Source organism: Protomyctophum bolini (assembly GCF_963924005.1).
Source record: "Protomyctophum bolini genome assembly, chromosome: 19".
Classification (NCBI taxonomy): domain Eukaryota; kingdom Metazoa; phylum Chordata; class Actinopteri; order Myctophiformes; family Myctophidae; genus Protomyctophum; species Protomyctophum bolini.
Window position 1 is genome coordinate 29,793,271 of NC_137880.1, and position 17,296 is coordinate 29,810,566.

General features: G+C 43.4%; 1 protein-coding gene across 1 annotated transcript; it reads right to left on the reverse strand.

Moving 5' to 3' along the window:
* Positions 1 to 50: 50 nt before the first annotated feature.
* LOC308333771 (testis development-related protein) lies at positions 51 to 14,731 on the reverse strand. Its single transcript, XM_080790247.1, has 4 exons — positions 14,296 to 14,731; positions 9,449 to 9,517; positions 4,795 to 4,910; positions 51 to 2,900 (listed from the first exon to the last, which is right to left on the reverse strand). Exons 1-4 carry the CDS (start codon positions 14,380 to 14,382, stop codon positions 2,399 to 2,401), a joined length of 774 nt encoding a protein of 257 aa, XP_080646373.1. The 5' UTR covers positions 14,383 to 14,731; the 3' UTR covers positions 51 to 2,398.
* Between the last annotated feature and the right edge of the window lie 2,565 nt (positions 14,732 to 17,296).

The window sequence follows — 17,296 nt, forward strand, 5'->3', positions numbered from 1 at the left end:
AGTCTGTACAGTTCAGTGTGGAAGGTGTTGAAATAAGCGGAGCCAGACAGTCCCGGGTACGTCTTTATTCTGCTTGAGAGAACGTTACGTGACCGTATCTTTTTGTAAATACAGGATACAGGCATCCTTGGCAATGGATCCGTATCTGTGTACACTCTTGGCCGCAGTGGAGCAGACTTCAGTTTCAGACAGATTCAGTAGCTTTGCAAAGAAAAACAAAACAAAGGGAGTGGGAAAAAAAAGGCAAATGGCATGGATTTGACCTGTTTGGTAAACCACCGACATTACAAAGTGGAGGATTAAAAAACCCCAGAAACAATCATTGTAGAAATGACATGATTATTCAATCTATGATAATATGTACACAGTAAAATCCTCAGTCTTGATTTATCCATAATTTATAACTCAAGCGAGTACAAATCTACACTTGTACACTCTGCGTTAAAATGAACTCTCAGTATTTTACTATGTAAGTACAATAAACAAGGCTCTCAATACCAACTCTTCAGGCAGTTACAGCGCAGAGGCCCTTAGCATCTGGCAGAACTAACAGTAACCAGGGATACAGGGTAGTAACTGGAACACAGCGACCAACTCAAGGTTGGCACATCTTAATAACATTAGACTGGAGGGCGGCCCGGCCGCTGCACCTGCAGGGTATTTTGATATGCAAGGCAAGTTATTGGTCAGAGAAGTTTGTTTGGTCTAGAAGTAATGTTTTAACACAGCAAGGCCACAATTTCATTTATCTTCTGATAACACACGGTAAGATTCTTGAGTATTAATTTAACTATGAGAGCGAGCGTACACATGGACCCAGAACGGTCCATTTGGTTTCATGTGTACGCTCTCTGAGTAAAAAATGGGTGAATTAACACTGAGACTTTTACTGTGCAGGCACATGGATATGAGTAGCTCTCATGACAAATAGTAGTCCTGCTATAAAGAGAATATATCATCAGTACAACCTTGATAAATAATACACAGCTTCTCATTCAAGTGTATTGCCATTCTACAAAGTAGGGGTGGTTCCCTAAAAAAAAAAAAGGAAGAACATACAGTTAATCATCTTAAAGAATGTCAAGTCAACCTGACAAAAAACCCTACAGGCATTTATAAACACCTACAGCACACACGCGCACGCACGCACGCGCGCGCGCACACACACACACACACACACACACACACACACACACACACAGTCACACACACACACACACACACACACACACACACCATTTACAGAGCACCTAATAGTCCGGGCACAAAAAACATATTTAATACGCTTGTCTTTTGATTGTACAAAGCATTAGTTATGTATACGTTAAGGCAACAAACTCACAATCTTTTCTTCAAGGCTTAAACTGCATAGAAGGAATGGCATGGGGACCCATTCCAATATGAAAGCTCACAAAAGCACATTGGCAGCTTTGCATATCTTCCATCAAGTGTTGGGATAACGTTAAAATATTCTATGACCAGCACTGTTCTCAATCTCAAAGTACTGTTTTCTTTATAAAATGTCTAAAGGCCATTGAAAATCACAGTTTAAAATATACAGTAGTGTAAGGCTTCTGGGTATGGTGAATTTTGTCTTCTGAATTTCTATGATTTGCGACGGGAACTCTGTCTCGACATACTGTCTCAGGCCGCTGATAAACCCGGCTTATCGTTGCTGTTGGGCAGAAACCTCTTACGTCCATGTTCTAGCTCTCTGTTTTTCATGAATGAATACCCCTACGTGATCGTCCTACACTAACTACAGCGTCACACAAAAGTATCAATAGTAGAAGATTCACATGGTTGTAGATCTGCTACTTTCGCTATCTTTTTATATTTGAATACTGAAAAGTTATAGTTTTGGACATATGAGGTTTCCACGACAGAGACAATGTCACCTCAAGCTCAAGGTTTCTACAACTTTGGCACGGTATCATTGGTGGATTCATTATCAACATTATTAGTTGAGCCACGAAGCAATTGTAAAATAATTCTAATGAGGCTGTCTGTCTGTGTATATGTATGTCACTCTGTGTACAATGATGCAATACCATGTAACATCATCAAATCACAACATAAGGCCATGAAACGTCATATATTATCTATTTGACATTTGGTGCAATTTGGTCATCATAGGCCAAGGTCGGCCACAACAAGGTTCAGCTATGCACACCTCTGAAGATGTGGCAGACCAATGGGAAAGTACAGTAAGTATGGGTTTAGTCTGTTCAGTCCAGGGATGGAATAAAACTCTGATGAACAGTTCAATTCAACGCTTTGCTACGTACAAAGAGAGACCGATAATTGGTTCCCATCAACATACTTTCCCCTTATGAACAGAGAAAGGACCAGAGGTACTGATGGAGAGAGGAGTGGAGGTAAACTGGTGACGTGGTTACTATTTAAACCCCTCCCACGAGCTCTCCGACACAATCCCTCGACTCCTCCTGCTGATGCCGGCCAGCTTGCCTTTGGCCCGCGTTGTCCACCTGGCGGCCGCAGAATCCTTGGAATCCGACAGGTTAGCGTAGCGTGACGAGTCCTCCTCCAGCCCCAGGCCTGCCCAGGAGTCCTCCTCCAGCCCCAGGCCTGCCCAGGAGGAGGGCAGCCCCTCGGGGAGCCCCGGGGGCTCGGGGAGGTAAACTGGTGAGTCCCCGGCCTGGCTCTTGACCTCTGGGCTTTCGTCTGTCGGAGTGTCTATTGTGTCCCCGCTGACCTGAGGCGGCTCCCAGCCCTCCATCTTCTCCTGCTTCTTGGTGGGCGTGATCTGCTTCATCGTCATGGTAACGCTCTCCCAGAAACAGTGGCTCTTTTCTGTTTTCTCCTTCTTCTCTTTATCTTTCTCCTTCTCTTTCTCCTTTTCCTTCTCTTTCTCTTCGTCCTTGATTTTCTTGTGAGACCTTTTGTATGACAGCAGAGAAAAGAGATTTGGATTGAGGGAAAGAGAGTGGTATGTATACATGTACTGCATATACATAATATGTAACCACCTGGATTCATAAGCCAAAACTTCCCCATGAAAAACCAAACATTTTCCGCACAAACAATTGGGAATCCACCCTGTCCACAGAGATATTGGGCTTCTGGTCTCCAGGCAGGGCTACTCTGCTACAATCCCAGCTCGCTCACTTGGACCACAACGGGAAACCTGATCTGGGTCCATTCCAGACTACTCTGCTACATACTGTATATATTGTACTTGAAACCTAGTGCACAACAATTTGCAACACACAAATCACCCAGAACCAGTAGGAATCAGGAAGCACTTCTCAAATTAACAGGATGCTGGACCATGGCGGCTGTGTGGGATCTTTTACTGGGACTTAAGAGGCTGGGCGGAGAAGGGATAGGTTTCAGACGTATAACCGCTGGGGAGTGGAACTTTCCCCCACAGAGTGAGCCATTGTATAGGATTTCCCAGGAGAATTGCACATCTGTCACGGTTGGACTGATTTACTCAGGTTTTCCTCTCTGTATGTGTTCCACTTCCTCAAAGAGGTTGAGATGTCGATGGGGGGGGTTTCAAAGTGGGGCCCGGAGACCCCCCAGGGGTCCTTGAGGGGGTTCCAGGGGGTCCCCAGTTAATTATTGATAGTTAGGAACTAAATCTTATCTTACAGGTCTCTAACTCTGACAGCGGAAGAAAATGGAACCAAATGGACCCGTAAACATTTGTACACTCTCGGGCCCCTTTTCCACCGAAATAACTTTGGTTCTAGAACTGGTTCCGTTCTTTCTTTTTTATGGTTTATATCACGATTTATATTAGATCTGCATCTTCCAACCTGAATAGTGAAGTGACACACCCACTTTGGTTCCCACTTCAGGGCAAGAAAAAGAGTTTTTTCTGGTACCAGTTCTTTACCAATATTTAGGGATCTGAACCAGGGGCAGTTCGTCAGGGGGGGGGGGGGTTACGGCCATTCCCCGGCCCAGGACTCCAGGGGCCCAGCCTTTCAGCTGTCAGATGATCCCGATCACACAGTCACAGACCTTTACTTTGCAAGCTCTGCCTCTTGGTACGAGCAGCAGGCAGCGGGCCCATTCAAAGCATTATCTGATTTATCTCAAGGTGCTACAAATGTCTATCTACATGCTGTAAGTAGACTTAGAAATAAAACTAGTGTTGACTAATCATTACAAGTGGCTCTTATTTTGAAGAGGAGGAGGAAGTCCATTTCGGTTGTAGCCAAGCTGCCATGACAAGTTATTATGATGCCGGCAAGCATCCAAGTAGTAAACAAGAACTCATGTGGATTAAACACAAGCTTTTAGCCAAAGTTCAGATATTTACGATATGAAAACCATGCATCTGTGACTTAAACAATGTACACACTTTGGACTACGTTAAACAAGGAACCTCCGTGGCATTAGGTGAGTAGTTAATTACCGGTAAGTCTTTAATGTTGACTCACACTGGTAAGATCATCATCAACAACAGGTGCCCAAAAAACATTAACAGGTAGGCTACAGTACAGTAGTAGGCTATACTGTTACTGCCACTGGCTGCAAAAATCAAGAATGTGATGTTATTAAATTGAAGTTCACTTAGCCTGCTTATACCATGCCCTTAAATAGTGCTTGTAGGCTACTTGGAACTGTTTGGCCACCGTGCCAATTCTTATAAACATTTTACCGAAGTTAATTCGTTGAAGGGAGTCTGCCGTGCTGTGGTGCTCTCAAATGGTTTGAATTTGTGTGAGGGAAAACGGCAGTAGCCAAGGGTTGTAAGACGTGTTTGTTTTAACGTCAAGCTTTGATGGGTGTCATAAAAGCAAAATACCATAACCTTACCCTCGCCTGTCGGTCAGCTTGACTCCAGTGATCAGGAAGTGTTCGTCGTCTTTGGAGGAGAACATCTTCTTGTCTCTCTTCTCCTTCTTGGGTTTGATCTTCTTGACTTTGGACTCCTGGCAGAGAGAAGCAACACACAACACAGCACCACGGCTTTGAATCACAGGGTGGAAATAATAAACATCATCTGTTGCATTCTTCTCTCTCTTCCTCATGCCCGTTTTGTGAATGAAGGTCATAATGTGCTGGAAAAACAAACTTCTCAGAGTAGATTTTACCTTTAAAGGACTACAAATGAGTAAATAAATACTGTCAAGCTCTGTAGTGATGGTAGAAATGACTTGGAACACATAGCATCCCTATTCTGGCAGATCTACAAGCGTTGTGAGCTTGTAGATCAGTAATCTTCGGCAAAGACATTATTGTACGTGGAAACAGAAGGAAGCCTAATAGTCATAGAGCTCTTGTGAATAGGATGCAAGTGGTTAATGCTTGCTTTACATGAGATTGTAGTTATACAGCTGTCAATTATCTGCAGTGCATATATGGACATGAAGTAGGATTACATAACAGTAGCTCAGCTGTAGATGTATACAATAGTTGGACAAAGCTCTAAATTATTTCTGTCAAAATAAAATATAAAACGGCACACAGACATACTCTGACGTTCATGTTCCTATCTTCTATCTTCCACACACGATCAAGTCAACGTGACCAGACATTGTTACCAACGTTGCAGTTTTATTTTATTTATGAAGTAACCATTTGGTTTGTTTTTCTTCTGCTGGCATTGAGGACATATTGATTGAAGAGTACAGAGTACAGGAGGGGGGGGGGGGGGGTAAAGATAAAGGAAGGAGACAGACTCCATGCTGTATTGACTTGGCAGTACAGTGTGCATTCCAGCTGGAGTACCCTCCTCTACTCCTGCAAAGCCTCCTCGACTCTCCTGTCACATCCGAATTCCTCCCTGCCTTCACTGCGCTCCTCGGCAGGCCGATACCAGCCTACTCAGCGATTGTGGAACAGAACGTTTGGCTCTGTCTCTCTCCTTGCATGTGCCTGGGAAGCATTCCCAATGTCAACTGTCAAGGTTATAACGTCGACTCCCTGCTTACATCCGCCACGGGCTGCGTCACTTATCAAAACATTTCTAGTTTTCACTGAATCACTTTGATGAAGTGGCCTGACCCCAACAGCCCTTTTTAGCTGCGTATTTATGTCTATGGTCTTTCCTATAGAAGAGGTGCACGCGCGTGCGCGCACACGCACACACACACACACACACACACACACACACACACACACACATTCTCTCGCCAGCTTGCTTCCTTTTTGTTCAGAGATCAGAGGACGGGACAAAACAGACCAACAAACAAAGAGCCGACTCTAGACCAAAGCAGCGATCTCCTCCTGGGACATGAGGAACACATTTAGTACAGTAAGAACTCATTCCCAGGATCACTCAGCGGAGCTTACCTGTTCAAATAAGTACTGGGACCACACAATTTACCGTGACACTTATTCAGTAAATAAACATACACAAACACTCTTTGCCATGTAATATGACACACCCACACACACACACACACACGCTTGCTGGTGCATATATTCATACACACATCCACATGCATACTTTATCTTCTTCCCCCATCATGTGCGTGTCAGTAACCTCGTGTCACCACACTTTTCCACCTCGGTCTGGATCACAAACCCGAAAATGGTATGCGCCCCCAGGCTATCCCGTGTCGGTACAAAATATTGGCAGTGTCTATGTCTAATGCTCTCCTCCCATGCTCACTTTTCACAATTATGTCACATTTGAACATGCCATCGTGCCTGTGTGATGTCTAATCGAGGAGAGATGTAATGTACTGTGACTGTCTGTGGTTTAACGGTTGGCACGGGTTGTGCTGACATGCAAAGGTGATGAACTGGTGGTGGGGGCGGGGGGGGGGGTAACGACGTCACCAAGGAACGTATTTAAAAAGGAAGAGAAGGGTTCTACGGAATCTACGCCAGGCATGCGCCGTTGACGCACCTGGGAGGCAAACTGGGAAACGGAAGTTTGATGGAATGCACGGAGTAGTCAATGAGAGCCAACTGGCCCGGCTTATAAACAAACAATATTTTTGACTGATGAATGATGTCATATTATCATTTCAGGAAAATAAAAGAAGCTAAAAGCTAAAAAGAAGGGGCTCGCACACTGAATGATGAATGAGGTTTGAGTTTAGAGCGCAAACCTCCCGACCTCCTTCAGGGAAATGAAAGAAGACATATCACACATTGTTTTCTTATGACTTGTTTTTCAATGTGAATATATCTAAAGAGTGCAAGCAAACAGCCCATACTTACTGCCCAGTGCCCATTCAGAAATGTACTCTATTATATAGATATATATAGATATATAATAAATATTATAATATATAATATATTTATATACTGTGCACATTGAAAAACAAGTCAGCAGAAAACATTGTGTGATACAAACTGTATGTCTTCTTTACTTTTCTGAACCGAATCATTTACAAAGGTCTCAGTCATTTGGAAAGTGCTTATTCATTTGCTTGCATGTCCACCTGGCTCTCATTGACAATGCATTCTATTGGGAAGTTGCCTCCCAGTGCGACAAATCTGCCAGCTAGACAGAGAAAATGACATACAGTAGATGTCCTAAATAAGTTCCTCGGATGCCACTGAGAAATTACTAGACCCTGTTTGCCACTATGATGTCATTAAGTGATGGAACACCTGAAGCCAATTCAATTGGCCCGCTAAAACTGCTTAAAAACTCAGCATCCCTGAGCCATTCTTTTATTGTTACAGGGGTTTGATTAAGGACACTTTTCTTTTAACCCAGAGAGCAGTGAGTATAGTTTCTGAGGGATCTCTAATTTCCCAGTGTCTGGTTACTGTATAGATCAAGTCACCACAACTAAAAATATATATGTCTGCCTGCATAGCACCGTCAGTGTCACATTGGGACAGTATTATTGTTAACCTTATTTCTACAAGAACAGAGCACTTACAATAATTCTGATTTGGACTATTATAGCTCATCTCTTCTCTAACCATCATAACACCACAGAAGGGTAAGAATGCTGCCATTTATTCTAGAGGAGCCGTTTCAACACCCCTCCCATGATCACTCTGTCTTATTACTCCCCCTCTCTGTCGTTGCGTTGGTCTCGCTCCCACTTTATTGCCTCTATCTCTTTGCCTCTCACTCCTCCCTGCCCCCACGTTCCCTGAGTGCTGCCAAGTGTAAACTGTGGATCGGATTTGCCATAGTTAGAGCTTTGCAGTACAGACTGAGATCAGAGATGCCAACTGAGATGATGTTTGTGTGCATGTGCGGCTGTGCGCGTGCGTGAAAGTGTTTGAGAACTTACATTCACTTTGTACATTATGGAATCTTTGTGAGCTATCCCAGCTAAGGCAGGTGAATGTGTTTTTTTGTGACAGGATGAAATCCAACACATATGACCTCTGCCTCGCCACCGTCTCTCTCTCACTCTCTCTCTCTCTCTCTCTCTCTCTCTCTCTCTATCGTACATGATAACATGTGTCTTGTGGTGAAAATAACGGATCTACAAGCTTAAAGAGCTTGTATATTTGCTATTCTTTTTTAAAATGGGGAGAATAGGGTTAAAGTGGTTACAATGACAAAGACCAGTCTGGACTTAGCCTGTGGCAGGACAGGTATCTTGTTACAAATTGAAATGGACACGCATGATTTTACAGTGTGCACCTTTTACAAAGAGACTTCATGTCCAAGTCAGTAGGAACGTAAATTGACCTGTGGTAGAAGGGGGACAAATGTTACCGTCCATACTATCAGCGCAGCTGTGGCTATTTTCAGCTTTGTTTTTCGTTTCATGGCGATTGTTCCCCCACCAAAGGCTGAACTCCTCGAAGGAATGTTCAGTTTCCTTCCCTTGTCCAGGCCATAGCCACCTCTGTCCTAACTTACAAAGGAAAAAATGAACGGATTATGAAATAGCGCACACGTCCTGTGAACCAAGTAACCTACACTGTAAAATGGACCCCTAAGGGTCTGTCTCTTGGTGATAGATTAACTCTGAGGTTTTTAATGTTTTACTTTACTGTATGTAACCATGTGAGCCTGGACATATGGGTCCACAGACTTTCTATACAGTACATTTATAGATTATTTTATTAACATTGATTATTTTATTATTGATTAACGCAAATAGTTGTATTTATTTGTTGTGCCCCTATCAAATAGCCCCTTATTTACATTTACTAAACCCCTATGCCTTATGGAAAACCAAATAGGTAAACCAAACATGCTGGATGGATATCTTTGGAATCAGAGAATGCAATCACGCATGCACAAACGTGTACACATGCGCACACACGCAATCACACACACACTCGTACACAAACACACATGTAGGCATATGTAAGCTAAACACAGTGTGTGCTACCGTAGCAGTTATCCAGTGTCAGGGTTGAGAGGCAGGGCAAGTCAGGAATCAGGTTGGGGATGTTTACTGATAAACACTGTCTGCAGCCTCAGCTGCACTGCTAGTGTGTGTATGTGTGTATGTGTGTGTGTGTGTGTGTGTGTGTGTGTGTGTGTGTGTGTGTGTGTGTGTGTGTGTGTGTGTGTGTTCTCTCTGTTTACCTTGGATACTGGAGACTCTACCTCCTCCTCTTCCTCTTCTTCTTCTTCTCCTCCTTCTAAGTCTTTAACCTGAACACACACACACACACCAGCAAGATTTAGCAACTGCCTTATTACCCTCCTGCCAAATACAGTCCACACTCCACAGCAGGGTGTGTGTTTGCGTGTGTGTGTCCACGGCCCACGCACACACGTGCGTGTGTGCGTGGACTGGAGTGTGTGCAGGTCTTCCTGTAAAACACACAGGCTAAACTATTTTCAAATTGTAACGTAAACACAGCGTGTTTGGATGGTGGGGATGGAAGGATGAGAGGAAAGCCACTGGACTGGAGAGAGAGAGAGAGAGAGAGAGAGAGAGAGAGAGAGAGAGAGAGAGAGAGAGAGAGAGAGAGAGAGAGAGAGAGAGAGAGACTGACTGACTGACTGAGTCACTCCCTCACTCAGTCAGAGTTGAGGGTTCGTATATAAAAACGTGAGGCTGCTGAAGTGAACCAGAGCTCACTGAACACATCATTAGGCCTACTGCACTGCTACTGTATAGGTGTAGCTGTCAGGCAAGAAACCTCTTATCTCCATGTTTCAAATTTATGAGCTTTTCTACTCATAAATTAAATTAATGCCCTATTTAATCATGTTAGAGAGTTCGTGTTACACAAAAGTAGTAGTTTGTTTTTGTCTTGTTTAAAACAAATGATTCTGCAATTCTGTAATCTGATGATGTTTGCATTGTCAATAAACAAATCTTTAAAAATAAATATTATTTTAAAATGTTTAATATTCTTTTTTAAAACGGTTTTGGACATAGAAGGTTTCCACCTGACCATCAGATCATGATAGGCCTATACATATATTTTGCACATTTATTGCTAATGATTTTCTCATGTGTAGCAATTAGCAAAACAACTCAATAATAATTATTTGGTTAATGGTTTGTTTTTGTTCATTTTTAAAGTTTTATACCTACTATATTTAATTGCGAAGTTGATATAATGTTACACATTCTTTAATATCTGTTCCTATATTTGAATTGTACATTTCTTAGTTTTCATTGTTTTTATTTCACACTTGTTTTGTTAATGTAAAATGTTTTCCATCTGCCAGTGAAGCCACTGTTTTGAATTGAAACACAGAGAGAGAGGGAGAGAGAGGTGTGATGGTTGGACATGCCAGAGCAAAGACTTTTTGGGTCCTTGCCACCTGTGCAGATCAAAGACAATACACACACACACACACACACACACACACACACACACACACACACACACACACACACACACACACACACACCACACAAGAGTAAGCATTAACAACCATAGAACAGAGAAAGATAGTAGCAGAGGGGAAGAGCTGGGAGGGAGAGCATAAGAGGGGGGGGGGAGAAGGTAAAGAGAGTATTGCTTTTCTAATGCTTGGGGTGGGGGTTTCAACAAACTCTGCAAACAGAGTAAGGATTTGCTTTCTCACCTCAGGGAAGATTCTCTCTCTCTCTCTCTCTGTTATTGTCTGTCTTTGTGTGTGTGTGTGTGTGTGTGTGTGTGTGTGTGTGTGTGTGTGTGTGTGTGTGTGTGTGTGTGTGTGTGTGTGTGTGTGTGTGTGTGTGTGTGTGTGTGTGTGTGTGTGTGTGTGTGTGCGTGCGTGTGTGTGTGTGTGCGATTAGATTCTGGCACACTATTGTCTCATTTCCAGTAAGATGATGAGGAATTTTAACACTTTAAAGCACCATCAGGACTTATACAGATTTATTCCCCAAAAGCCTGACGACTCTTTACTGTAATTAGCATTTTACCAGTCACCATATGTTCCAGTGGTAACTTAACACATGTTACATTTTGCTGCAAAAGATGGGGGTTTCTGATGAATCCAGGTTTTCTTTGCACTACGGATTATAATGATTTAATTGGGACCCTACGGGGGCGAGACGTCTGTTTGATCTGCCTTCCCCATAAACCTTTCACTGTTAGTTTAGCATCAGTGCAACTACTCTCTCTGTCACTCCCCCCCCCCCCCCCCCCCCCTCTCTCTTTTATTTTTTTCACTTGATTTACACCATGCAGTTAGATGTTATAGGTTGTCTGAAGTTGTAGTAGTTTGAAGTTATTTGAAGTCCTGATGTGTAATGCCAATAATTCTGCTTCATAGAGAGGGCAGTAAGCAGGTGGATTTAAGGCCACAATATATAAGTATTCAGGTGTCTGAAAACATGCATGCACAGTTGCACACACACACACACACACACACACACACACACACACACACACACACACACACAACTTAATGAACTTCAAGAGGAACTAAGCTAGGTGGAGACTTAAGGAAAGCAAGCTGTGGCACAGGCCTAGCAGCCCTGGAGCACTGTGGAGAGAGAAACAAAGATATTAACTTCAAATCATTTCTTCTCTCTCTCATTCTCTCTCTCTCTCTGTTTCCTCCTCCATGTAGAAGAAAGAGCTGCTCTTTCTGCTTTCTCTTGCTCTCTCTTTCCTTCTGGTTCTTCATGTAATCGTTGCTGTCGGGAGGAAACCACCTAACTCCATCATAAATCGGTGCTATTGATCACCCTTTATGTCTGTGTATTGGTTAAAACAATATTGAACCAATGAAAAGGAGTAAAAAATGCTTCAGACAAAACCTCTTAACTCCATTGGATGTTTTATTTATCCAGTAGGCCTATTGAAGTGTAATTTTATTTCTGCCTCTTGGCCAGTTCCAACCAGTTAAAAATCCACCAGCTCTCCCCCTCTCATGCAAGTAATTGACATTATATAAAGTCACAACACCAAAATTGATGAGGCAGTATTGCTTTGTTCTCAAAATATAACTTTTTGCTGAAAAAAATATATTTTTCATTTTCTGAAAAATGAACATTTTGGAGTTAGGTGGTTTATCCCCGACAGCAGAGATATACTCCTCTTCCTATTTGTTTGCATCTACCTGTCCTGCAGCTACAATGTGTTCAAGTCTGTATGTTTTTCTCTCCCTGGGTGAGGCGGATCCAGTAAAGTATGACCTGTCTGCCTCTGTCTCTCTCCGTGCGTCATTATCGCACTCTCTCAAATCTCCAGTCTCGAAACCGGTCTCTAGTATACATGTTGGCCAAGGGAGGGCACTGAATAAAGGAAGGAAAGGTTTGAGACAGTGGTGCTGCCATCGTGTATTTGGGCCTGGTGCCAACTTCATACTCCTCCAGTCAGTGTACAAGAGGGCTGAATGTACTCCTGTCTGCATCGTTTACCACATTTTATGATCCGACCCATTGACCCTGGAGGCACTTTATTGCCATGGCGACTGGAGGAGACCTCCCCGATGACTTTCCCAGGCATCGTGGGGAAGAAGTCACTGACCTGGTCCGGGATCGGTTCTTAGTGTCCAAACAGTTGCAGTGGACCAGTGAGAAGAGGAAAACAACACTGGAGTCAGTGCAGTGCTTAAAAATGTGTTGGTTCCCAGGATGGGAGAGTTGGGATTGGGAAATACACCACAGACATCCAGCCAACAAGAGCCAAATATGACAGATTTATGACCCGTTGCGCACCACGAATACCCAATCTACAAGCTCACAACGCGTTGCAAATGTGACATGTCACATGAGTGGTGGGTGGGCTTGTAGATCAGCTATTGTCGGTGCAGGGCACAGTCGACTGAGGTAAACTAGGCATTAAATCGATTTTCATTAATCAATCCTGACATTATCCCAGCAACAACACGAGGAATGACACTTGTTAACAGTGTTGTTGACTAATCTTCCATGCCTGTTATTGCGAGAGATTGGCACTTTAGTCTATCTATCTACAATGTATTTCGAAATGATGGCCATAATAGTCTCAATATAATGGTATCGACCATGTGTGTGTGTGTGTGTGTGTGTGTGTGTGTGTGTGTGTGTGTGTGTGTGTGTGTGTGTGTGTGTGTGTGTGTGTGTGTGCGTGTGCGTGTGCGTTTAGGCCACATGTGTGCATATAGGTTCTCTTATCTCAAGACGATGCCCCAGCACCCTGTCAGAGCCTGGCTGCCTGCAAGTGCTGATATGGGGGCTCCTAGACCCCACACACTGTTACTCACCTGGGTAATGGTGTGTGTGCACGTGTGCATACGTGTGTGTGTTCAGTGTGTGTGTGTGTGTGTGTGTGTGTGTGTGTGTGTGTGTGTGTGTGTGTGTGTGTGTGTGTGTGTGTGTGGCAGGACTGCCGGTACACTGACTAGACTACTAGAGGTCTTATCAGGGCAGATGTGGTATTTTCATCTAAAGCGAGCTTATCTGTCTCCCCTATAGTTTCTCATAACAGTACGCCATGACTCCTAGACTAGACATCTCAGTTGACCTAATGGAAAATACACTGTGTGGTTTACATGCACACACAATCATGTGAGAAGACAGGAACTAACTCATGACAGACATGTGTCAACTAACCTAAACTATGACCTAGTAAGATAGGAGCACTTCAATCGATTTTGCAAGGCTTTGTGACTGAGGCCGACTAATTTCTCTGATTAGTGTACAAAATTGAAACACCTGGACCCTCGAATCAAGGATTTTACAGTGTGTCGCGACCATAGACTGTAAATAAAAATGGTCGCGACATCTTATTTGCACTCTTATCTTCCAACCATTGACAGCATCTTTGCTCTCACGGGATGCTCCATGGTCGCATTGTCTCATAATTGTGAGTGTCATATAAGTACCAACTGTTCGTAGAGTTTTAGCATTTTCCAGAACGCATTTATTTAGAGAAAAAGGTCAAGGTGTGGAGAGAAAATAAAAGTGCAACAGTATTGCATATTTAGCCTACAACCTGCGCGTAAATATGCGCGTAAAAGTCCGTTATTGATTCACCATTATTATTACCCACCTTATAAGAGTGATGATAATGCCAGGACATGTCGTCTTCCTCTGACGCATAATCCACCAGCACTTTGCTTTTGCTTTTCTTGAACATCTCGTCACTTGAGAGAGCACCGAGGTCCGAAACAGACTTCTTGTTCTGAGGAGGAGTTGACTGTAGGCTACTGTGGCTCGAGCTCTTCCAGACCCACAGCACAGTCAGTCAGCCAGTTAATGGGTCCGTCCTGTCAACGTGGAGACGTAGTCCAGATAGAGTTGTGCGTTTTGACCGTTTCTGGAGAGATCTCTGCGAAGCACCGACGCCACGGCGCGGTGTGGTGCTTTGTTTCCCTTTTACCGCAACAGAACACAACCCGCAGGCTTCTTGCTTTCTTCCCATAAGAAACAACACACTCACTGTGATACCGCTGCTCACTCTCTCACCAGGCACTCCAGGCAGGCACTGCAGAGTAGACGCTCTTTTCGTTCATTGGCTTTGTTACTTTTTGGTGTTTGTACGCAACGTCGCAAGCAACCACGACCACCCGAACATTTTAGCATCGCTCCTCCCATCCCGTATACCCCCCCACCCCCCTCGTCGCCCCCCGTCCCGTTCGGATCCGTTGTTTTATAGCCTACTAGTTAGTAGTTATACCACAGAGACAGCAGCAGGGCAGGCCCGCTCCTATTTCACGGTCTTTATAAACATGAATATCTATCATATACACACAAAATCCTTTGCATACATGCATCATGTATGGTGCAACTTTTTCCACGGCTCAAATGAAACGGGGTATGGAAAAACAGCGAAACTTAATTTCGGCAACAGGCAGCGAATTAAGTGTGTAATAATTGTATTATTACACACTTAGGCTCCCCAATTGAAAATTTATATTTTATCATTCCCGAATAGATTATTCGACTTTATGAAAGAACTCTAACGGTTATAGGGTTCGTTTAGAAATAAATTGCTTGCATATTGCTTCCGGAGCTGATTTTCAGCGTCCTGGGTAGGCCTTTATGTTTAATTCCACATCAAGGGATTGTTTTATAAAGTTTCCCGGAAAGGGGGTGCTGATCAAGGATTAGGCCAACTAATCCAACCGCATGATTAGCCTACGTACCAAATAATGGTGCATAGCCAGAATCCACAATATTCGACCACACAAAGACTACTATGTTATAGGCTACTCCTTTTTTCTTGTTCTTTTTTTCAGTCCCTACAAAGGATTACAATACAAGTGGAGACTAGCCTCCACAATTATGCCTGTGTGTAGGGTATTTAGCTTCATTGGCCTACTGACAGTACTTTCAAGCAAAAGGTCAAACGGTGAAAGAAAAGTGTCTTCAATAAATCACCAATTAAACAAACCCTGTAGTCAGGTGACCACATGTCACAGCAGGGGCAATTATTGAAGTGGATTGGAACCTTGGGGGGTGGAGGGTACAGACGAGGATAACATCAAACACTTCCCATGTACAGGCCTCTTCCTTCCTTGATGTCTTTCTTTAGCCACTCACCAAAATATCACATCTTGTTGTAGGCCTACAGTACTGCAATCTTAAAGTGTACAAATGGAAGCCGTGCCAGTCTTTGTTTCAGAAATATACAGTAGTAGAGTATAATTATAGCCTTTGGGGAAAATATTAGACCAGAAGAATAAGCACAAGCCTTAATAATTTAATATTAATATGTAATTATGTATTGGTCAATGACACATCCAACCACAAGGTATGTCAGGCAACATTTCAACTGTTGTCCCCAGGGACAAATTACCCATTGGGCCAGTGGGGCCGTGGCCCAGGGGCCCTTAGCTCTCAGGGGCCCTTCGGGGAAATTGGACCGTGAGGTACTAGGTTTGACGCCCTGAAAAGGCCCTTCATTGGCTGTTAATTCTGTTAAACTTAGGTTAAAAAGATGATAAAAACACGAAAATGTCACGCGCACGCGCGCTATGGGGGCCCTGCAAATATTACCGGCCAGGGACCCTCGTAGGGGTTCATCCGTCCCTGGTTGTCCCTGCAGCCAAATGTCGACATAAGCCTGAACCGGAGAAGGAGAATAACTGTCTACAATATTATTTTGAGCACATATAGCTAATATTTACAAACCTTTATGGATATGAATACGGCATGCCTGTTTTCCCCCATTTTCTAATTCCGGGCCTGTAGTTGTGTGTGTTTTATATTTAGTAAAATGTGCTTTGTGGTGACAGATTGACCTGAGGTTTCTCCCGTTCAAAACCCCTGTCTTCCTTCCTCTCCAAGAAACCTTGTGGTCAGACTAAACAAATGACACATTATGCTGTGCTGACGGACCCTAAAATGAACACAGCTGTTCATGAACACTACTCAGCTCACCTGATATTCAATTAACTTTTACTTTTTGACGGGATGTCCACATTTGAGATAAGTCAATAGGAGTTTGGATTTCTAGATGTGTGAGAATGGATAAATGGTAAATGGTGCATTTATATAGCGCCTTTATCCAATGCGCTTTACATAGATTGTGCATTACATTCGTAGACAGGAGGAGCCGGGATTCGAACCGCTGACCCATGGATCATTGGACGACCTGCTCTACCTCCTGAGCCACAGCCAGATAGTCTAGTAGTTCTATAATCTAGAGAGAAGCAGAGTTGATGTTAAAATAGCCCTATAGGAGATAAGCCTTATATCTTTCTTGACCTACACGTGTTCAAAAGCATTTGTTTTGACATTTTTGAGGTTTGCATTTCTGGTCATCCAAAATGGGATGCCCTGGATTACTTGGCTGTGTGATCAGAATATATTTTAAACTATAGTCATGCATTTTCACTTGAAGATAATAATTGTAGGCCTATACTGCATGGCACATTTTGGAATGGAATTCTTCACGAATGTTTGTCTTCACATTATGGGCATAGAACCTGCAGTTTCGCCCCTATAGACCGAGGGTATGCGCGTGACATCATCATCAAACCCGGAAGTTATGCAGGAACGCCTACTGAGTGTCAAAAACTACTTTCTGGCCATGACAGCCTCATACA

Excerpts from the sequence above, each read along its gene's own strand:
- LOC308333771 (XM_080790247.1), bottom strand. The coding sequence starts at position 14,382 with ATGTTCAAGAAAAGCAAAAGCAAAGTGCTGGTGGATTATGCGTCAGAG. Across the intron at positions 4,911-9,448 it reads TAGAGTCTCCAGTATCCAAG|GAGTCCAAAGTCAAGAAGAT; the intron begins GTAAACAGAGAG and ends TCTCTCTGCCAG. Across the intron at positions 2,901-4,794 it reads AAGCTGACCGACAGGCGAGG|GTCTCACAAGAAAATCAAGG; the intron begins GTAAGGTTATGG and ends GTCATACAAAAG.